The sequence below is a fragment of the Lampetra planeri genome, chromosome 5 (genome assembly GCF_965212315.1).
Source record: "Lampetra planeri chromosome 5, kcLamPlan1.2.h2, whole genome shotgun sequence".
NCBI classification, from domain to species: domain Eukaryota; kingdom Metazoa; phylum Chordata; class Hyperoartia; order Petromyzontiformes; family Petromyzontidae; genus Lampetra; species Lampetra planeri.
In genome coordinates this window covers 912,317-936,148 of record NC_136111.1, presented here as the reverse complement: position 1 = coordinate 936,148, position 23,832 = coordinate 912,317, and the positions used below count along the sequence as shown (strand labels likewise).

The window sequence follows — 23,832 nt, the reverse complement described above, 5'->3', positions numbered from 1 at the left end:
GAACACCTTTGCCATTCACCATGATAATCACAGCAATGAAGCATTGATAAAGCTACGATTTTTTTGGTACAATGTTCACGGAAATAGTGAATTTGAATGTTTCTGAAATATTGGAATGGCACCAGCCCCACCTTATTGCATGAGTTTCCAATAATTCTTGTTTTTTTTCCTGCCTCAGCCGTGAATTTCACTACAAATTACCACGCCTAGGCATTGCACATCGAAGGGGGCATTAAAAACACAGGAGCCATTTGCCTCATTTGTGCAACCTCAAGCTTCCTGTCTTAAGGCGTCCCCAAGGCACACATTACCATTTTTTTCCATGACATTTCCCCAGTGTTTGTGTCTCCTAACCCCTAACCAGTGTCCTAATTATGCTCCGTTACTTCCATGTCCCATTGTCAACCTGGCCATGAGCACCTGTGCTCTCCTATCCTTGTGCCAACATCCACAATATATCCCTTATAGCTTAATGTCATTTTTTCCCCAGTCTCCTGCTCAATTGTCTTCATGCTCATTTTCTTATATTGCCTCAATGGCCTCATTCCTCTCAATGTCAGATGTATTTCATGTCCTCATACGCCTTGTCTCAATGATTGGCCTCCAAACCCAAGTGTCTTAAAATGCACTTGTCTTCATAACTCCATAGCTACAAATGGCCTCAAGTTTATAATTTCTCCACACCTCAAATGCCACCAGATAATTGCATCTGTCCTCTTGCTCTCCTGTTTAATGCCCTCACATTCATATACCTCAGTGAACTGCCCTCCTACCCTAATGCCTGATATGCCTCTTCCAAAATGTTCAATCATCACTGTGACCCATTGGTTCCATTCCTCATAGTCCTAAAACCCTCAGATCCCACTGTCTCCAATGTCCTCATTACCCATTTCTCTATCAAGGTCTCTAATGTAATCCCCTCATGTTCCAATGCCCATCATGTTCCAATGCCCCCTCATGTAATTCCCTCATGTTCCAATGCCCCCTCATGTAATCCCCTCATGTTCCAATGCCCACTCATGTAATTCACTCATGTTCCAATGCCCCTCATGTAATTCCCTCATGTTCCAATGCCCCCATCATGTAGTCCCCTCATGTTCCAATGCCCCCTCATGTAATCCATTCATGTTCCAATGCCCCTCAATGTTCCCATGCCCCCTCATGTAATCCCCTCATGTCCCAATGCCCCCTCGAGCCCCCGTCACCGAGCCCCCTCACGCGCCGTGTTTGTTTATTTCCCGCGCTTTTCGGGTGTCGCGCGGTCTCGTACGAGCGGGGGGGGGGGCTCGCGATCGAAACGACCACGTGATCGGCCTTCCAGCAAATGAGCGCGCGGTATTGTCCCCCACACCCCTCCCCCCACCGCCTCTCGCCCCCCCCCCCGCCTGCCCCCCTCCCCCCGGGGTGGCGGGCGCCGATGGCCGTGCCTGGCGGGGAGGCCGCGCCGTTACTCCGCGACTCGCGCGCGTCGCACGGCGGTGCTGGGTTGAGGGGGCCCCCGCATTTGCAAGCGCTGCCCTCGCCGTGACGCCGATTAACATCCCCGCCCGCCCGCGCGTGCGATGACGAAGACGGCAACGACGGTGGGAGGTGGACACGAAGCGGCGCCGTGAAAGCCGTGACAAAACGACGACGGAGGAGGAGGCGGCGGCCCCCGGTGAGTGAGTGCGAGGGCGGCGCTGTCGAGGCGGCAGGCCTCCGGGGCCGCTCGAGAATGCGCGCGCCCAGGAGAGAGCCGAGCGAATGAGCTGGGGTCCATTGCCCGAAACGTCTCCAATTATATTTGTGTGTTTTGTTAAATAAACTTATTGAATGCATCGCGTCGTTATGTTTCGCGCCCGTCTATCGCTAAGGCGCACCGAATCGATGCTTTGTATTTAGCAGTGCGGATGCGCGGCCACTGCGGCACCGCGCCCTCTCAGTGGTCCGTGGCGCGGCCCGCGGCCAATGGGAGCGCAGCGTGCGCGTCACGTGCGCACGCGCTCCCCAGTGCGCGCTGGGGAATGTAAAAGCGCGGTGTTGTGGCCCCCCCTTCCACGTCCGCCTTTGTTTCCCCACTCCCCCCTCCGTTCTCTCGCGCTGGGGAAACGGGCTGTCGCGTCGGCCTCGTTTCCCTCTCGCACCGCCGAGCGGAGGAGGGAGACCGAGACCGGCTTGCGAGGGGAAACGGTCCAATAGGCGCGATCCCGCGTGGCACGTGACGCGTTGCGGGGGACGCGAGACACGTGGAGAGAGAGGAGGCGCAGGGTGCCGTGGAGCGGAGAGTGGGAGATGAGGTTAGGTAGGAGATGAGAGGGTGAAGGGGTGGGAGATGAGAGGGAGCAGCAGGGTGGTTAGGTAGGAGATGAGAGGGTGGGAGATGAGAGGGTGAGGAGGGGGGATAGGAAGACCATGGAACTGGGACACGTGGTACAGCAGCAAGGGCCAGGATGGAAGCAGGAGGCTGATATCTTCCAAAGGATGTCACAAAATTTCATGGTTTTAAATATGACCAGAGGTGTGGACTCGAGTCATGTGACTTGGACTCGAGTCAGACTCGAGTCATGAATTTGATGACTTGCGACTCGACTTGGACTTGCATAACAATGACTTTGTACCACCTCTGAGATGTGGACTCGAGTCATGTGACTTGGACTCGAGTCAGACTCGAGTCATGAATTTGATGACTTGCGACTCGACTTGGACTTGCATAACAATGACTTTGTCCCACCTCTGAATATGACCCCACATAAATAAAAGTAACATAAAATTTGCTTATTTCGTAATTTACAATAAAATACCAAACGTCGTAGGGGTTGCGCCCTTGATGAACGAGAATGCAGATCAAAGCGCGTGGAACGAGCTCGAATGAGAAATGTAAGCAGTCTCTGATAGCTACCGTCGGTTTCATAAATATTCGACTTATCGGATACCACTAAAACACGTTCCTTCGGAGTGGGCAGGTCGGAACTTGGTTGGACAGCGCATTCGTGCACGACATAAAGCTCGCGGTCACGTGACGCACTTCAACCAATCCGGGAGCGTACATGTTTGGGAGGGGCTATATACGACAGACAAATAATCCCTGGTGGGCAGTGTGTAACTGTTGTTCCTCCCTGTATTATTCAACTCTTCTCCCAGGTTGAGCCACTACTTGGTGACTTCATCAGCACCATCTGCGTCACGATCGGCGTGCCCCCCCTACCTTTCGGAGGCAGGAAATTGGAGTGCGTTTTGACATAAAACGGGTATCATCAAGAATCGTTGCAGCCCTACATGGAAACTGAGCCCAGAACGGAAGGTACCAGACACCACAATGTGGGATCAGTGGCCAGGATACGTGGGGCCAGGAATTAGGCCAAAGTGGGACTGAGCAACGGGATGGATGGGACAGAGGCAAGCACACAGGAGATCCATCCCATATTTTTTTTGTTTTACGGAACAAATGCACGCGTTGGCTGGGTAAGATTTTGGATCAGTTATTTTAAAAAGGTTGCTTAGTACCAAGTTGTAAGCAAATCAGTATGTTAAAAACTATACTGTACTAATGATGGGCTGATCATAGTGACACTGGTATATATTTACGTCATTCTATTCCTGAAAAGTAGAATATTTTAAGGGTGTAATTTTTTTCCGGTAGTTCACGGTAGCAATAAGGTTTATGTGGGTTTATTACATCAGTGGCAATCACCTCACCCTAACTACACTTAAGCTCATATTCATACAGAGCATGCGTTGTTTTCGACACCCAAACCGCATTGGTCACGAGCATTTGAGTTGTGCTCCCGGCGAGGAGGTGCGGGATGTAAGATGCAGCGCGTGACCTGCCCCCCCCCCCACGTGCTTCAGACTTCGAGTCACGCGACAGTCTTTTGCACTCTAAAACCATTATAAGTGGCTAAAAACATTCCCCGATTGTCAAACAGACGATGCTTGTTTTGTAATTTTTTACTCTTTTGTAATTGTAATGCCATACTTTGGGTCCATTTGTTCAGTCGAGCAAGATGTGTATGTTCCAGCCAAATCAAATGTTCGCCAAACTCATGACCAGAGTGAACGGAAACTGAATAATGTCCATGAGCGTCGTTGTGGAGATTATAAGTAAAATATCTGCCTCACCGTTTAAACAAATTGAAGTAAACGAGCAACCCCCACGTCCTTTGGGCGGACGTCACTATAAATGAACCGGTCTCAACGCTATGCGCTGTGGGTGACGTCATCAGGCAGCTATGTACTGTGACGTCACCACAGGCAGGCAGTGAAACTTTTTTGTGTGTAGTATAACGAGTGTGAAAACATCCACTTGCCCACAGGTACAAATGTACACAGATATGCATCAGCACATACGAATTTCCCTCGCGTTATGCTATAGATAGATGCCTTCCAAAAAAGGGTTCACAAAGTGAAATCTTGTAGCATAGGCCGCACAAGTCACCCAATCCACAATTTTGGTAGAAATAGGTCAGCCGCATAGACGTGGAATCGCGCACACCGAACCCGCATGAAGCGAGGGAAACCTGTAGAGCATTTCCCTCCTGACCCACCACATCCCAGTGGTCCCTATGGCACCACTGCCTGTCTGGCCTACGCCTGCCTTCATCCAGCAGTGGAATAATTATCACTGATGATAAACTGCCTAAAAAAATATTTAAGTCGTGCAGGAGAATATGGTTTAGCTTGACATGCCTATGACATTAATTATAGATGCAGTACACTAATTTGTATTCCGGCTGTAAAATGTATTTGAAAGAAAATGTTATGGTTATGGCAGTTTTAGTGGCAAAATATTGCAATAATATTAATGTCTATATATTTAGGGCCTTTCCATAACATTTGTCAGCATATTTATCCATGCTTACTAACTTAATGCTCACAACTTCCACCTTATTTACAAACGTTCTAGATATATATTTAAGTATATTTGCCATTAATTATTTGCCCACGAAGAAATACTAAACGATGGTCCATGCTTGCATTGTCTGTTGCTAAAAGATAAGTCGTTTATTGTCACACATCTATTTCCATTATGGTTTCTGTACTTTATGAGAATTAAAATTGGTCCAACTTTATCTAAACAATGCAATTGCAAGCCCGTCAATATGCTCTGTGCATGCTGATTTGCAGCACACTGAAAAAACGATGTACATTGTCGCATCGAGTTGGTAACAGGTGCCATAACAGCTACGATAATAGTGCACCTACAGTGCAAGATTCGCTTCTGGATTTAACGAGCTCCCTGTATAATACAAAGTGCGTCAGAGTCTCATTACTGCGAACAGGGCTCTCTCGTTAACTCGGTCTCAAACCAACTGTTTTCGCGCCGCGTGTGGCAGGCGAGATTTTCTGACCACTTTTTGTTAATTGCCCGTTGCCTCGGAAACACGGCAATCACGGGAAATGGATTGTGCTTCCCCGTTGCCTTTAGTTTGTACAGCGTTTTTTGTTGTTGTTGTTGAGATCTGCTTGTGTAAATGTACAGCAATTTTCACAATGAGCCACGATTACCAAAACCATTTATTCTATTTTATTCACACTTAAGGCTATCTGGCTGCAAAATGTCAGAATTGATCTTCCTAAGACCTCTTCAGCAGAAAATCCCATTCCTCACCTACCCTTGTCTGAGAAAACGACATAGCTCTCACCCCTCAAACATCCCACCTCCCTAACCGCAAATACATGGTCATAGATCGTCCTTGATCTTTTGCCTCATCTGTCCTACATGGGCTGGCCCAAAGAACGCACTTGAGCCAGGCGAAGACAAAGACAGCTTGAGTCCTCATACGCGTGTTATTTTTAAATGTAAACTAGTAGATAGTGACCTGTACATGTAATCGTAATTATGTATCAATTTACTATACCCCCATGTGCCCCATAAAATAATTGTCATGGTTGTGATTTGAGTCATGAATCCTTAGAACTACCCCCAAACTATGGTGAATATTTTTGCAGAATATTTTACTTGATGCATTATGAGTGTAACAATCGATTTGAATAGATGAATCATGAAATGCCTCGTGAATAGTCTGTCCTGAGCCTGAGAATACGGATTTTTGGCCTAAGGGTCCAACCCAGAAAATCCTAAGCACTACCCTAAGCCCTTTCAGCACAATTACATGTGTTCAGGATCAGTGGTTTTAAACTGAGCGACGTCATCAAGAGACCAGTGTGTTTCATAACACAACATCTCTGAATTTACTCACATGCCCAACCTATTTAGTTTGGTGCAAAAAATGCTTCTTCCAGTGTGATGTGAGAAACATAGGTGCACACACGTGTAACATATAACGATATATTGAGTGGACAAGATGTTTCCCTCTTTTGCTGTTTTCTTAAGTCGCGCTGCAACCTAATTGTTTTGTGTGATGCATACGAAATACACCTTGTTAATGTTTGTGAATTTTGAGGATGTTACGGCTGATTGCTAAGTTATGTTAAGCACAGGCCTGCAATTAGTCGTGTGCAATAATTTTCAGTGCGGACAGTATGAAATACTACTTTTTGAGCACGTTGACACTGTCAGTGCAAGGTCACAGTGGGAGGCACACAAACAAATTGTCTCGGCCTCCCAATAAAGGCGCACAATCCTCATTGCCATCTCTCTTATATTCCCTTGGGCCCAGATGTAATTTTGCCAAATAACCTCCCCAAAACCTCCAGCACCCAGCAGCTGTACTGGCTGCACCTTGCCTCCCTCGACCACCACCGCCAACCACACACTCGCTCGGGTCACACCTCCCCCTCGGCATTTCCAAACGAATGTCAATTTGGCCTCGGTGCACAGCTGTGCTCGGCATTAAAACGGCTACACTGGGAGAGGGGAGAATGTTCCTGGGCTTCATAATAAAGCCATGCAAAGGCAATGGAGCCGTGCAAGTGGTAACTTGTATCCATTTTTTACATGCACGAGTTTGATTTTGTACAATCAAAATGCAAATTGAGTGTCGCAAAAGCGATGCTTCAGTCATTACACACTTGTTTATACCGGCTAAGCTCAATATTGTGTAGACATAATAAGAGCATAATCATGTTCTGTGAGAAATGTACATTTAAAATAATAGGAATGTAATGAGTCATACCTTCCTCTCAGTTATTCGAAAAATACAGTTGTGGTTCGATTCAAGAATATTGTAATTTGTGCCTTATCTAATTTTATGTCTCATTCACTCCATTACCCTAAATGTAAAACTATATCTTTGCACAAGACAGTATTATCTTAACTCATAAGTTATCGATTCTCAAATGCAGGATTAGATACAGTTTTTCGATGCTCATGATGAAAACACGAGGAATTCATTTTAGCCAATAATAATTAAATTCCTAAGTAAAAACATGTTTACAAAATTTGTAATGCACACACATATATGTTTGCAGGGCGCCAAGAGTTATTGAATTTTGATATATACAGGAAGGTGGCAGTTCATGTAAATTCACTAAAATGCTTGTACGTGCATGGCATCTAATAATGTTCTGCAGAAAATACTGGCCCGCATTTAAATGATTCTTAGGTGTGTTGAGCCATATGCTGGTGCAGATCATCCACCCTGGGTTAATGAGGGTAAGGCTCTTGATAATGAGGATCATGTGACTGGTTCGGCAAGGCCTCCTGGGCAAGGTTCCAATCAGGCCATCACTGGCAAGAATGGAGCAGGGGAATGGTGGGGGGTGCTGTTTTCACACTGCCTTTCTGAGCACAGCAATTAACTGTATGGCAATTAGCAAAGCGGCAATTAATACATCGTGAGTAAAATCAGCCTCCCAAACGGCTGGGCGTGCGAGTGATCAGTCGTTTTGTGGCTCTCGCACAAGCATGTCCCAATTAACCCCCCCTCCCACTCGTAATTAGTAAACAAATAGCATTATGGAGCAATTAACAAAGCTGGTGAGCTAATTAAAAACAGCCGCTAATTAGTGCACTTGTATCAGTTACCGTAATAAATAAATGAAGGGATAGATTTTGGTCATTAGCATATGCAGGGGACAATTAATGCCTTTGTTTTAATAATTTAAGGATTCCAGGAACATTCATAAATTGTAAATGGCTGAGAAATTAATTCTTTCATTATTTAATGCATGTGGAGAAACGCCACAAGTGAAGGTATCAAAGCATTGATGAAAATATGCCTTTTAATAAGGTGAAACATTTGTAGATTGTATGCACATATATATCGCATATGCCCTATTGTATGCAATTAAAACCCCCTTTGTAAAACAGATGAGTCTTAGCAAAGTCCATATATTTAATTTCTTCAACATATTCAGCAAAGTCAAATCTCCATTTCATTATTTGTGACAAATATTAGGTATATTATCATGAAATGTAGTCTGTAAATTGTATTTACACTGCATAATGCAGCCATGCTTTAACTGGTTACGGAGCGAGCACACTTCTAGCATGCTAGAATATATTGTGTAAAATATAATAGTATGTCCAATATATTACTACAATATATCACTACTGTTTATTGTAAGTTTACAGGAAATGTAAAATACATTTATTTCTAGTGGAGGGACATATTTCTAGATATATAGTCGCTTATTTATTTAGCTGCTTATCTACAATGACGATAATGATGATTGTGTGTTATGCCTACTGTCTTCCCTTGGGTTGACTGAATCAATGTGGTCTTGTCATGTCGCATTGCAAACTGTGTGGATAGCATACATTTTTATCCTGAAAAGACACCTTAAATTAGTTGCAAAAAAATTGATTGCACCTTAAAGACTAAGTGCATCACGTGAACCAGAGAGTCATGCTGTAGATAAACTGCAGTAAAATAAATTTTGGTGTAAACGATTTTTGACATTGGCAGGCCCGCTGCCGTTTTCCTCCTTTGTTGCAAACGTTGAGACCTAGATGATCGTGCTCATGCGCTGCAAGAATATTTAATATTTAATCTGGAATTCGCATAATCAGCACTCCTTCAGATGTCACGTTTGTGGCATGCTTTAATGGTCCTTGAATTCTCCGAGATATCAATAGTTAATGCGATAAATTAATGACCAGCATTCTAGATTCTGTGGGTGTGGATGAGAATAATTTAATTATTGATGCCATACACTAAATTGTTGCTCGGACTGTATTCAGGTGTCGTACATTTGAGAAATAGTCCTTTTTTACGAACAAAAATAAATGACATCCGATAGTAAGATAGATTACATTTGGTATTTTGTTAAAATAACAAGCAATACGTAAATAACCTCATTTGCATAAACCAACTAAAAGCATCTGGTGCATTATTGCAGAATTCATATCTACCCCATGTAGCATACAGCTCTAACGTTCTGAATCATATATGTAATTTACTTTGGTATTCTCCAGTAAAATGCTTCATATTTCTCCTAAATAGAATATGCACTATTTTAAAAAAATGGATCACTTTATTTTTTCGTAATTTCCTTTCACATCGTGGTGGTGTTTTTCACTCTACAGTCGCCTTGCATTTTACACGTGTTTACGTAACGTGATTTTAAAATGGGTGCGCTAGATTAACTTACGCTTATTTTTGTTATGCGCGCACTGTTATTGAAATAATGCGCTCTAACGCGTTGGCCATAGTGTACGGAACGCAATGCGAGCTAATCGTTAGTCAGGCAGAAAAGTTCAGTAGCAATGCCTGAGGTGCAGTACAAAAACCACAAGCGCAGGCAGCATCAGCATCTCCTTCTCACGCGGCATTTTGAAGATCTTGTCCGCATGAACTCTCACTTGTGCACACATTTGCCTACCTATATGTCCGGTAAACGTCCAGCTACATCCAAGGATGCCTCCAAATCCAAGAAGCAGCGGAAAGCTATCACAATTGACGTCAAATTAGACGTTATTGAACGCCTAAATAGAGGTGAGCGTGTACTGAAGTTGGCCTCTTGCTTGGGTTAAGCGAAAGCACCATCCCGACCATTAGAGACAATGCTCAGATAATCGAAGAAAATGCCAAATCTGGGACCTCGATGAGTGCCAAGAAGACGTCTTATGCAAGGAGTACGGCAATGGAGCAGATGGAACGCATGCTGAGAACCTGGTACGAAAACCAGAACCAACTAAATATCCCCGTCAGCATGATTTTTATCCAGACCAAGTCTCGTCCGATGTATGATGACTTGGTGAAAAATGTGTGTGCTAAAGGCATTTCATACTAGTTCTGGTTGGTTTTACAACTTCACGAACTGCTACAGCTACCAAAACATCAAAATGACAGCCGAAGCTGATTGTGCTGACCACGATGGTGCTGCGGAGTTTATCGCCACGCTGAAGGTCACCAACGAGGGGGGTTATTCCGCCAAGCAGGTACTCAACGTCGACGAGACCGCCCTCTTTTAGAAAAGGATGATGGCAAGGACCTACATATCTCGAAAGGAGAAGTCGGCACTTCGGTTTAAGGCCGCAAAGGATCGCTACACCCTTCTGTTGGGAGGCAACGCTGAGGGTGATTATAAATTGAAGACAATGATGATCTATCACTCCGCCAATCCCCGTGCTCTTAAAGGATATGCGAAGGACAGGTTCCCTGTCAATTATGAACATAATTCCAAAGGATGGATGACTGCCAGTATTTTCTGTGAATTTTTTTTCCGGAAAGTTGCATGAAGAGCTGCGTGAATACTGCCAGAAGAAAAATGTTGACTTAAAGATTATCATCATGGGACCTCCTTTGCCAGTACCAAAATATGAGAATAGGTTTTCCCCTTTTTTCTGGCAACACCATTTGAGACTAGCTGTCTCTGGTGTGGACCAATCAGTTTCAAAGACAATGTATATATTATCAGAGTATGTTTTTTTTGTTGCATTCTGACCACAAGTATTGTGGTTAATGCAGACATGATTCCTTGTAAAAGGTTTCAGTTTGGTGTTTTAACATCTTAACACCTGTTTTGTTGCCAAAAAAGGGGAAAATCTATTTTCAAGATTATCCTGATCGTCTACAATGCCTCCGGCCATCCACTATCTACATGTGATCTGATTGAGAATAATAAGGTGGTGTTTTTCCCTCCCAACACCACTTCATTCAACCAATGGATCAGGGGGTGATAGTGACTTTCAAGACCTATTACCTTAGGAAAACATTCACCGTCCTCGTCAAAGCCACCGAAGACAACAAGATGACGGTGAAGGAGTTTTGTAAGAAGTTCACCATCCGGGACTCCATAATGATGGGTGGCACGGCATGGAATAAGGTTACCCCCTCTTATATGAATGGGGTATGGAAGAAGCTGTGCCCATACTTCGCTCACGGCTTCCGAGGCTTCAGCGTCGATGAAGTTGCACGGAACCATCGCCGAATCATTGATATGGCCAAGGCAGTCGGCTTTGACGAGGTGGAAGTGGATGATGTGGCGGAGTTGCATGATTCACACGTCGAGGATTTGACGACGGAGGATCTGCTCCAGCTGGAGAATAAACGGCAGAAGGAAGATGGAGTGGAAGACGAATAAGAGGTTGAGGAGGTGCGTTCCCTCACAAGGAAGCGATTGGCCAAGGTTTTGAGCCTCATCTACGAAGCCATGGCCATTTTAGACGAGGATGATCCGCACACGGAACGTAGCTCTGAATTAGCCAGAATTTTTTGTTCCGTCATGCAGTGTTATTGGGAGATGAAGTAAGAAAAAAGGATGAAAGCAACGATGAAGATTAAACGCAATCTTCATCGCTTCCATTCTTACGAAAGTTGGAAACGAAGCAGGAGCCTCAGCCAACGCGCCATCATCTGCACCATTGTCGTCATCTGATGAAGACGATCCCCCCCCTTCTCTCTCTCCAGTAGTAACCCCACCACTCTCCACTCCTCCCCTTCACCAGCCCCAGTACGTGGCGCCACACTCAAGCATCTCACTACGTGTTAAACATCTTTTTCTAGATTTGAAGCTTTCGTGACTGCAAGGATTCATATTCTTAGGTTTTTTCGGTAAAGTCACGTAGGTAAAAAATTAAAATTAATAAAAGTAAAATAAAAAATAAAAATAAACATGACGTTTCGGAGGCAACACAAGCTTCCGTCTTCAGGTGGAACCGTCACAGCCCGACAGCTGTATCAAGTAAATGAGAGATTACAAGAGATACCACTCCGTATATATAATGGTTGAGGGGGGGGGCAGGAACGGCCCACTTTTTATTATTATGGTAAGGTGCGGCTTGAGACTACGAATAGATTACATAACAAATGACTGAGCCTTTATTATGGAGAGATGCGGTTTGTGACTACGCCTAGCCTACATAACAAAATGCTGCAAATGAGACCGAGCCTCTGCCATGTAGATGGTAATAGACTACATAACAAATGACTGAGCCTTTATTATAGAGAGGTTCGGTTTGTGACTACGCCTAGCCTACATAACAAAAGTGTGAACAAGTAAACACGTAAAAACAAAGTTTTTCACTATAAATCCTTTATATGCGTGGCGGCTAGAGTCTTCTCGTCCTCTGGCTTGAGATGGCTGCCACCTATGGGTCAGATGATTGTCTGCCAGTATTAAGCAATTGGTAATTCAATCTTTAATTTGTTTTCCATAAACAGTGTAAAATTTTGGGAATTTTTTTTCACGAACATTAATTATCTCGCACAACGAGTCTGTGTGGAAAATGTCAGCTCGATTGGATCACGGGAAGTGGGTTCAAAAACGACCGAAAAATTTGCACGGTCGTAAGCAAGCAAGCACGCAAGCAAGCAAGCAAGCGGACTTAATATAAAGGATTTAAAAAAGAAGCTAAACCTGGTAAAACAAAACTGGCTGTCTATCAGTAACCTGTAATAGTTGTCTGTCAAATAAGATGGTCCAAATAAGTGTAGTTACATCTTTTTTGCATGGTTAATCACATCTTTCCAATGATTACTCAGTTTGTAACCATCATCACGGTTGAAATTATGTCTGTGTTTGTATATTCGTATGGCTTCGTGTACAAACCTTTGATGGTAGCCAGGAGGTTTGCAGAGCACCTTGGTCTCGGAAAATCTTTTTTGTTTTACTTTATCTTCTTTATTTTAAATAGTCTGTTACTATATTTAATACATGCATGGTAGGAAATATAATATGTACTGTAACCAGTGAAATATGTAGATGTAAGAATAAGGTTCAATAGCATGCACTCCCTAACCCAACCATTTCCTTGATTTTTTATGGGAAAATTAAGGTAAATTTACACGATCTTAAGTTGCGCGCCGTTTATCAAGAACACAACCGCCGTGTAAAACGAAAGGTAGCTGTATATACCTATTCATGCGATCCCTGCTGGTGCATGTGTTTCATTTTGCGTTATAAATACTAAAATATTCAGTGTTAACCCATCTGGGGTAGTTTATGCCATTGAGCCACTGCATTTCTCGGTGTATGATGTGTCTGGTCCCATTTATATTGATATTAAAACAACCATCTGAAACCTCACATGTAAAATTTAAAATAGAAAGGGACAGTGCTGCTTACATACGCTAAACTATGTCTCCATTAACGCTCCCATACTACGTAAACATACAGAGTAGGATGAATGTTTCAAGCAGTGGCCCTGAGTTTTATTCAATGAAGGCCATTGTTAAACAGTTCGGACTACTGTATTTTATATAAGCAACATTATTCGTGACGATAGTGGATTTAAAACATATATTTCTCAAGTTAGCCTGCGATGCATTTTAGTTTTCAGTCAGAGAATTGAGGCGTTCGTATCTTCCGAGCGCTGTCTCTCAAGCGATGTATTTATAAATCCTTAGAAATTGCACATTGGCAACTGTCATTTGCACTATATACCGTATCGATCGGTGAGAGAGAGCACTAATAGAGGTTTCACGTCGTGCACAGAGGGGGCTGCTTACGCATGCACGGTGCGTCGCGCTTTGCGTCCGTGCCACCGCCGCACGCCCCGCTGCATTGCAGCACTCAGCCGTGCACTGCCAATGCTGGGGGGGCTGGGTGTGGTGTAGGGGGGGGTTCTGCCGCTGGGGTTGTAGGGAAAGGCAGATAATGTAATCCAATTTGGCCTAGATGTGCTCACTCAGACACATGGACAGACAGACCGTGACCTCTGCACATTATGCTCAACCCCTCGTGATATAAGTGACATTGTGCTAGGGAAAATAGATTCACAAATGACAGATTTATATGTGTGCACACTGTATATATGAAGGGATGTGGTGTTTGTATACAGTACATTATGGGTGTACAATCGAAAAATAGAGTTGGGTGCATTGATGTTATTTTTTCTGTTCGGAAATACTGTAATGTGACGCGTGCACATCTGCTTGTGATATGTGGTATATGTTTAAAACAACAGTATGAGCTGTGTATATGCATGTTATGCAAGTATAGTTTTGTAGTCACACACATAAAATAAATTTGTGTAATCTGATATGCTTTGTTCAAATAAATCATGTTAAATAGCATGCAGCATTACAAACCTACATTTCAATAATATAGGTTTAATTCAGCATTTGTCAGTGAAATTACATCTGTGTGTATGATACCATGTCCTGGACATAGGCTATATTATCATGACCTCTTCTGTTTGTGCGGCATGAATGCTCTGCATTTGTAAATGAACATAAGTGTTACCGAATATAATAATGTAAAAAATACAACACATTATACGGAATGCATTTATAAAGTGTTTTTTGTTGAATATGTAATTGGCGGTCAGTATTCATTTATGCTGCTCATAGCGTATGGATCGAATCATTTTTAAATGGGTTGTACATTTTTGCAGCATAAGCTAGCTGTGTTAGTGGAAGCAAAATAGTGGAATTCTTTACGTAACATCTGTCATTCTATAAGTGCAGGAATATGCATATTTTACAGCAAAGTATCCTTGAAAAAAACTTAAATGTAATCTGAAATCACAAACTGTGCGTATACAGCTCTTAACTCCCGACTCTTATGTTTGATATCTACTTGTGAAGTTGGTATAAGATGGATAGTTTGGGCATTACACTCTGTCACCCTTACTGCTAGCCACTATCTCCCAGCAACCATATCCTGGCAACCTGATCCAGGCAATCTGATCTTGCCACTATACCCTAGTAACCATATCTTAGCAACTACATCTTGGAGACTGTTTCCTAGCAATGGTTTCTTGGCAACCAAATTCTTTTAAACTGCATCCAAGCTACTGGTTCATGGCAACGGTTTCATTGAGACCATATGTTGACAATGACATCTAAGTGAATGGGTCATCCCCAGTGACTTATTCTAATTTTCCAATAAGTTCTCTGTATCACAGAATTCGTTATTTACGTAAAAAGGTAACTAAAAAAAACACATTGATAATCAGTAAATATAAATCTTGACTTAAAGCTTCCGTGACCGGAGGAATTAATATTCTTTGGGTCTTTCGGTAAAGTCACGTAGATAGGTACAAATTTAAAATAATAATAAATATTAAATAAACAAAAAACTGCGCTGTTTCGATCACAACACGAAAGATCGTCAGGAGGAAAGAAGGGGAAAGCTGCCGAATGCAGACTGTTTTATAGGTTTAAAATGGTTATAGTCCTTGGGTCATAAACGAAGTGGGCAGGTCTAGTAATGTTAATGTGAGAAATTTGCATTTTAATGTCAGATCGGAGAGCGGCCTCCACGACAAGTGCACGGGTGGCTATATTAACGTGAGAGATTAGCGTGTTAATGTGAGATCGGAGAGTGGCCTCCAGGACGAGTGCACGGGTGGCTATGTTAATGTGAGAGATTAGCGTGTTAATGTGAGATCGGAGAGCTGCCTCCACAGCGAGTGCATGGGTGGCTATGTTAACGTGAGAGATTAGCGTGTTAATGTGAGATCACAGAGCCACCGCGACGTCGAGGTCGGCGTCCCGAGGTGGCCACGTTGGCGCGAGAAATTCAATGATTGCTCAGTTTGTACCCATCCTCTCGGTTGAAATTGTGTCCGTGTCTGTATATATAGATGGCTCCATGAACGAATTATTGTTGATAGCCATTGGGCTTACAAAGTACCTTCGTCTCAGAGAAATCAATTTCTTGGGAGCCAACCGTATTTAAACAATGATCAGCCACGGCCGACGTATTGGTCCCTACCTATCAAATCTGCCTTATGCTCACGAACACGGTCCGAGACATGTCACTTAGTAGTTAAATGTCACTTTTAAGTTGTTTCGTATTAAATTTCTCTTCATAGTTTAATAACAACATAGAGTAAAAGAAGCACAAATAAATAATGTGCTTATATCAAGCCACATTTAACACGATGTGTTTGTGTTTTGTTTAGCAGCTTTCCAGTGAGCCCATACAGAAATGATGCCAAAACCGGCTTCCAAAACGTCTGTGAGAATCACTCCGGAAGATCGAGCCCGTGAATTTAGCGGAGTCTTTCACGCCAGCGGGAAGCAGCTCATCTGCAGCTCCTGTAACATCCCCGTGGATCACACCAGGAAAGCCAGCCTGGAGAAGCATCTCATCACGGCCAAACATCGACGCCGCCTCGGCCTGTACACCATTAGCGAGGAGAAGCCGTCTAAGAAGCCTCGAGTGGTCAAAACCGAAGTCGCTCCCCAGCCGCAGCGAAGTGGCAATCGCCTGGAGCCCGTTCTCAAGCTCGTGCAAGCGTTTGCCGAGGCGAACATTCCCATCGGTAAAATAGACCATCCGGCTCTGCATGCCTTTCTAGAGCAAAACGTGAAAAAGGTTGGTGTACTTCCAGAGGCATCCGTCCTGCGGAACATGTACTCTCAGAAAGTGTATGAGCTGCATGTGAAGGAGCTCACGGAGAAGTTCGGCCGCTGCCACAATGTGGCTATCGTAGTGGACGAGACGACCGATGAGGAGGATCGATACATGCTCAATATTCTGGCAGTGCCAAGCCTGTCGGTGGAAGGGCCGAGGAACAGTGGCAATAAAAGCGTTGAACCGCTGCTGGAGGCCTATCTGATTGAGTGCTGTCTGCTTGAGATAACCAACTTCAAAACGGTGAGCGAAGCTGTGCTGCGAGCAACACAGATGGTGAACATTGAGCCCACCAAAGTGTCTGCGTTTGTGACCGACCATGCGGCGTACATGTACAAGGCGTGGGAGAGAAGCCTGAAGCCTATTTTCCTAAACGCCGTCCATGTGACCAGTGCGGCACACATATTGAGCATCGTGGGCGAGATTTGGCAGAATGCGTTCGACGAAGTTAGTCAGCTTATCGTGGCCGTCGAGAAATCATTTTCAGCGTGCCCAGCACGGAAAGCCCGCTTCCGCAACTTCCTGCAGGAGAAGGGGATGAAGCCAACTCTCCCGCCTGCCGTACAGCCAAATCGCTGGAGCTCCTGGTTCGAGTCTGCCTCCTACCACCGCCTGCATCTGCAGGACTACGCGGAGTTCTTCCAGGGCGAGCAGCAGACGAGCGGGAGCAGCGCGGTGGAGGAAGTTGTGGAGCTGGCGCAGAGTGGCAACACTGAGGAGCAGCTCGACGTCTTGGACAGGTACGGCGGGCACGTGAGGCAAATGCTCGCCAAGTATGAGCTGGCACGGAGCACGGCGGCCTGCGTGGTGGACGACCTGCGCGAGCTCGCGTTCTGGGCGCAGGGCGAGGCGGAGGTGGCTTGCACGGTGGCTGCCGATGCTCTGATTGCCATGGCGACACGCCTCTGCCAGTATGTGGAATTCGAGAGTCCGTGCCGGTTTACCCAGCCGGCGGCACGCTTCCTGGCCGCCTGCCGAATGTTCGATCCGGCCAAGGCCGTGGAACTGCTCATGGATTCGGGGGAAATATGCAATGCGGTTCCTTTGTTGGAAGACAACATCGCTGGCATCGCACAGCTCATCGCATACTTGGATAATCTCGGTGAGTTTGTGCCATCGGAACCAGTGATGTTTTGGAGGAAGCTTGCTGACAGATTTCCCGAGCTCTCGCGGGTAGTGTTGGCATGCTTGTCTGTGCCCTTGAGCAGCGTCGATGCAAAGAAGAGCATTTCCATGTATTCTAATGTTCTTATGTCTGAGTTCCACGGCCACAAATAACAGATTCTGTGCATGATTTGAGCAAGACTACCTGCAACAACTTACATTTGTGATTGTTAAGACCTGTGAGACACTGGAGTGATGTAGACTTCCTAATAATTCCTCAATGGGATTTGAATCTCCAAAGAAGTTCTACCACACACACAATGATGGTCTTAAGAGTCGTAGTTTTGTATAAGTTATCTAAAATGTGGTGTCATGTGGGTGAGTACGGTCTTATTGCACAAAATAATGTAACTACTGTATGTCTCACAAATAGAAGTGAATTTGCTCTAAGACTATCTTTCAGATTGTCTCTGTGGTGCTTGTCCTCAACTTATTATGATGGCCCTTTGGTGTAGCAATGGCAGGGGGTGCGGTTGAGGGTTTGGATGTGGGAGCGTAGCAGTTAGCGCGCTGCGCTACGAACCCCGCGATCCTAGTTTGAGTCCCGCTCACTGCGAATACTAGTGACGATTATCGGAAACGGTCCCAGGCCTACCCAAGGTCGACTCAGCCTCAAATGAGTACCTGGTGTGATGTGTAAACCTCATCACTAGGGAGACAAAGGCGGTCGGGCGTGGTGCTGGCCACTCACCCCCTCGTGTGCCGGGCCAGCCTTCATCGGTGCTCGCTAACAGCACTTGCCCCAACAGTTTATTACAGGCTATACGGGGGATGTTTGTGTTGACTACTGCTCCATGGAACCTACACACTTGATTGGCTGTGTGATACAGTCATTGACACGAGCAGGTGAATGAGCTACCAACGAGACCGGTATTATTCTCAGCTGTTGTATTTACACTTATGCTTTAGTAGAGACTCTCTTTGGGTTCACAATGTGAAGATAAATATTTATTATGAACGAAGAAAGCAAAATGTATAAGCACTTATATGCCCGAGACTGGTATTTTTCAATTGAATACATTTGAGGATTAAATTACCCTCTTACTGATGACAGTCACGGTTTATAGAGACAGGTGCTGCTAAGTCCACTTAACCCCCAGCACTAATTTAGAACATTGTCATTGTCTCTGCTTTAATGAGTTTGGTGTGGTACTCTTCTCCATTGTTCAAGTGGTGGTAATTCTACATTCTTATGCCAGATACCAATATCCATTGAAAAAAACACTCACTCTTGTTCACATTGATGTAACATTAACTAAATGTATTCATGAACATTGATATTTTTTATGCTAATTTATTTGCCAAAAGTGTATATTCCGTCAAAATGTTTACATTGCAAGAGTCACTTAACAAGATGGAAGGTCACTGAACACTGCTAAGTGTGACAGCTATTGGCTAAAGAAGGCTATAGATGCAGAGTAAAACTAGATGATGTAAAATCAGCAGGTGTGGCATGGACTTGTGATAATGTGATGCGGTTATTAAATACATGTGAACCTTGTGTTTTATATTCTTTACATTTCATCTTAGGCTATGAAGTGTCAGTACAAATGGTATAGCAAGCCACTGTATTCGTAAAATTTAATACATAACTAACACTGGAGGGATTGCAGTTAATATCATACTGGTAGTTGTATTTTAAGTGTTTAATCACAAGACTCTTTCAAATTATAAAGCAGATTGAACATATAATGCATTTTAAAAATTATATTTATCCAGGAAAAGCTCACCAAGTCCCGAAATCCATTCAGGAGGGTCCTGCATTGGAATAAGTGGCAATTTTTTTTATTGAGTGAATATGTCGTGGTTTAACTGAGACACACACTTGTTCTTGGAGGCAACGTGTTTATTTAACAACCCCAACAGGGTAACTCCCTAAACGTACAACGTAGCTAACTAGACCCCAACAGGGTCACTACATAACGTACAACACAGTTAACTCTGTACTCTGGTCCACTACCTAACCATACAACAGGATACTACATAGCGGTAACCACCACGGGGTAACTATATAACCGGACCAGGTCCGTTAACACCCTGCTTTGTCCATGACTAACAAGCCCCAAAGCCCGGAGACCGAACAGACGTAGACAGCGAGTTGATTCCCAGAAGACAGCCCAGATCGCTCTCTGGACTCGTCTCTTATGCCCCTCAGCGTGGCCTGGCTCCACTCTCGGCCACGCTCCCTTCTGGATCTTACCAGGAGAACGAGGACCCCTACACTATGTGTCGCATTGCCTCTTCTGTCCGGTCACATGCCCTCTCGGGTTCACCCAGACTGTTTCGTCCTCCCATGCCCCCTCTCTGCATTCACCGGAGCCATGCCCCTCATGGACTCTCCTTGGTGCCCCAGCACACGCCGCTGACAGAGAGGACCATTTTCACCCTGGTTCTCCTTGGAACTGCCGTAGTGACCCCATATATGTCACTACACATGCATATAGGAAGAAATTTGAGTACCTGGATGCAACTCACACATAGGGGAGAATAACACTTAAAAGTCTCTATAGCACAGGATCGCCTGCACAGTTTCATACACTATTGCTCACGTGTAGTGATTGGGTCGAAGGATGATGGGGATGAGCAAGAGACGACGGAAGGGAGTGGACCCAAAGATGCTTCTGTCGGTGGCCACAAGACTCGACAGGCCTGGGCACAAAGCAGGGCAACCCAACGTGCCATACACATGTTTCATTCAATACCACGATATACGAAATGTGTGTACTGTATATATGTCACTCAAGCTATAAGCAGTTATACTTGTAAATAAACCTTGTGCATATTCTATCACTAATCACTGGAAAGCTATACATTTGATAAGTCAGTCCATGTTCTGTAATTGCATCCTCACACTGTTTCAAAATTATTTATGAACAAAAAAAATCTATGGTGCTTGAAATAAATGGAAGGAAACTACGAAGTAGAATGTGTCTGTACCACATACTTGGCTTGCATCGCCTCCTTAATGTAGCCATGCTGAGCTGCGAAGTTGATGTGAAAGGTGAGCTGATTGTGAGGTCGCACCTCACCACGTGGTGCTGAGGCATGCCTGTGGGGAGAGTGGATGCTGTTTATTGTTCTTTTCTGCTTTATCGGTAACAAAAAAAATGCGCTCAAACACTGTTTTCTGGCAGTACATTGGTTTGTAGTTTAACCAGGAGGGATTTTTCTACGAAGCCAAGTCAATTGTCTCATTAAACTATCAATTACCATCGATTTTTATGAGGCAGTTTTACATTTCAAATTACAGTCTTTTTCATAGGACAACCACTATATTTACAAAATATGGGGCATCTGTTTTACCCGCCCCATGGAAATGATAAGCTGAGTCTACCTCCCGAGATTTGACTTTGCAAATTTGTGATTGACTTGATGGCTGTTACACCATCTGGCCTGATGAAGATATTGGCTTCCTTAAAGAGCAGTAAAACATTTGTCAAACATGAAAATCGATACCCTGTAAATTACAAACAGGTGTATAATGTGCTTGTCTTCAACACGTGTGGAATTACAGGGACATTTTTGACATTCAAGAGGTGCAAACTATTTGCATTTCCAAGAGGTTTTCATAACAACGTGCACAGCTTGAAAAACAATACTCCGCTATAAACATGCGTCGCTTTGAACTTTCCAAAACACACATCACAAAGCGCTGAAATGGTTCCAAGACTGCAAGTGACTGAGTGTCTCCAAGCTCAAGACGGTGCCCGTGGCGTGAGGTTTGCGAGCTGTTGTGTGCGCACGCTTCCTTCTGCTGATCCAGTGCGAGTCTCCACCCAAAATCAATACCCACGCAGGTGCGTGTGAATGTAAGCAAAACCCCTGATGTCAGGCCAGCTGCGTGGCGTGAACAGGTACACGATGTAACGAAAGGGAAAAATGTACGATTCTCAACATACATTACGTGGAAATCGCCAATCACAAGTGTCGCGTGGCTCAAATGAAAGGTGAGCAGTCTGGTAATCTTTCGGGGCCTTGGAATTACATATTTGCGTGACGGGGTCACGTGTTAAAGGGCAACCACTGGCGACTTCGCTCAAAGTGGTGCACATCTTTACTGTTGAGGTGATGGGCGATGATAAAAAAAAATCTGTGCTGTAGTTCTGTACCTCACGACTTGTACACAAGGCAAATGCAAAGCCCAATACATCCAGTATGAATCCTAACACATTACAGTGCATGATCAAGTGTATTTGTCTCGTATATACTATACAGTTCAACACTGAAGCGTGGTATTTTACACAGACGCGTTATTCAAAACCCATCCGTCCATCTCATTGTGTTACTGTAATATTCAACAAATCCAGAAGTGATGAAATTTCACAAATAGCCAAAAAATTTCATCAGATAAAAGGTATCTGCTGCCCTGGGACAGAGTGACAGATTAGGCATTTTAAGCCTTTGGAGTCTCAGCCCAGGTGTACATCACAGGTGTGCACTGTCCAGCAAGTATGCAGGGGATGTGCATTGGACAAACCTCGTATTTTTGCTATTAGAGAAGCCGTTGATTTGCAACAATATAAGAAACCACTCATTTCCATACCTTTACAATATCATTAATCGGCTTTTTACGTAATGAAATGCCAAGGTAATATGTATTGTGAGGTTCTTTTCTGTTTTCTTTAGGATTTTAAGAATATTCTGGCTAAATAATTACATTAATTTACAATAAACCGTGTCAGGTTGCTGCTGTAATCGTTGCTGGCACCTCGTGTCAGTCTTCAGTACTGTGTTGTTATTCCCACCCAGTGTATGCCATGATATATCGCTGTTTGATCTTTATATACTTTGATTTTAACTTATTTAATGTATCTTGAATTATCTATACATATCCAGATTATAATTGTTTGCGTTTGTTGCACATCTTTTGACAATATAAAATAAATTACAAGTATTGGCAATATGAAATGAAATATAAGTTTCACAACCGAGGAGACATCAAATCAAGAGGCACGGTATTAAACATGTTCGGTTCTCAAACGTAAATATGCTGCGCGTACATGTTGCTATCTGACATTAGTCGGCCACGTGTACCAACTCGACAGGTAAATCCTCTGACAAGCGAATTACAGGTGCCTGACCAGAGACGATGCAGGCTGTGATGAGAAGGATACTGACACTATTTGGACACGTGTAGGATGGACAACAACAAGGGCCGACTGAGGGCGGGCACAAGCCGGCGTGAGTAGGTTAAACGTTGAGTTTTATAAGGGCACCACGGGGTGACCAGCCCCTCCCCACCCTCCCCACCCAGCCCCTCCCCACCCTCCCCTCCACCCAGCCCCACCCCTCCCATTTGTGGATGCACGACGGACAGACGGACACAATAATCCCCTGTGGGCTGGTGGAACCAGGTGGTTCCTACCAGTGTAAGTGTATACCTCAGGTGTGCTTTACCTGGTAAGATGAAACAGTTTAGATGTACGTGGATATTTTTAAGTGAATAGTTTACCTTATACTTTGGACACCTATCGTGTGTTTGTATTGTTTGTTGTTATAATGTTCTGACCCGCCAGTTCTGACATCTGTGAGAAAAAACATATCTTGATATCTCGCCAGATTCCTCCTAGAGTATTAAACAAAATGAGCTCTATATATACACAAGGGACATTTGTGAATCTATTCGAAATGTTTAGCATACTTCCTGAAATGCAACAAACTTGAAATTTGGCATGTGGGTAGCTTCCAGACTGTACACAATGCAAAAAGTATAAAAATAGACTTTTGTATTTGGGGGGGGGGGGGGCGCAATAATGCACAGATTTTGCGCGGCAAGTGCGCGGTGACGTCACATCTGTGATGTCACCTGCACGCGGCAGCGTCACGCAGTGTGCCTGCTGACCCCCCCCCCCCCCCCAATTCTCCGCGTCGGCCGTGTACGAATCTAAGACAAGTTCAAATCTAAGACAAGAATCCAAGTCCCGGGCTAGTGAAGCTAGTTTAGAATATAGCTCAGTGGGCTTTACCTGCTGATGAATGTCCGTGCAGCCTCTCTAGAGGTAATTCCTCTCTGACCTGACATGGTCCGTCCCTCGC

At 44.3% G+C, this 23,832-nt stretch overlaps 1 protein-coding gene and 1 long non-coding RNA gene across 5 annotated transcripts; one reads left to right on the top strand and one right to left on the bottom strand.

Annotated features, from left to right (window-relative positions):
* The first annotated feature begins 1,400 nt into the window (after positions 1 to 1,400).
* On the top strand, positions 1,401 to 20,716 carry LOC144718613 (uncharacterized). 4 transcript variants are annotated; one of them, XM_078594006.1, is made up of 3 exons: positions 1,401 to 1,657; positions 3,121 to 3,280; positions 16,181 to 20,716. In XM_078594006.1, exon 3 carries the CDS (start codon positions 16,204 to 16,206, stop codon positions 17,908 to 17,910), a length of 1,707 nt encoding a protein of 568 aa, XP_078450132.1. In that variant the 5' UTR covers positions 1,401 to 1,657; positions 3,121 to 3,280; positions 16,181 to 16,203; the 3' UTR covers positions 17,911 to 20,716. The 4 variants fall into 4 exon arrangements, with proteins under 4 accessions (XP_078450132.1, XP_078450131.1, XP_078450136.1 ...); XM_078594005.1 differs by having other exon boundaries at positions 16,178 to 20,716; XM_078594010.1 differs by lacking the exon at positions 3,121 to 3,280.
* Positions 20,051 to 23,827, bottom strand: LOC144718615 (uncharacterized). Its single transcript, XR_013585460.1, has 3 exons — positions 23,763 to 23,827; positions 20,741 to 20,845; positions 20,051 to 20,445 (listed from the first exon to the last, which is right to left on the bottom strand). It is a non-coding gene; the product is annotated as an uncharacterized LOC144718615 (long non-coding RNA).
* Between the last annotated feature and the right edge of the window lie 5 nt (positions 23,828 to 23,832).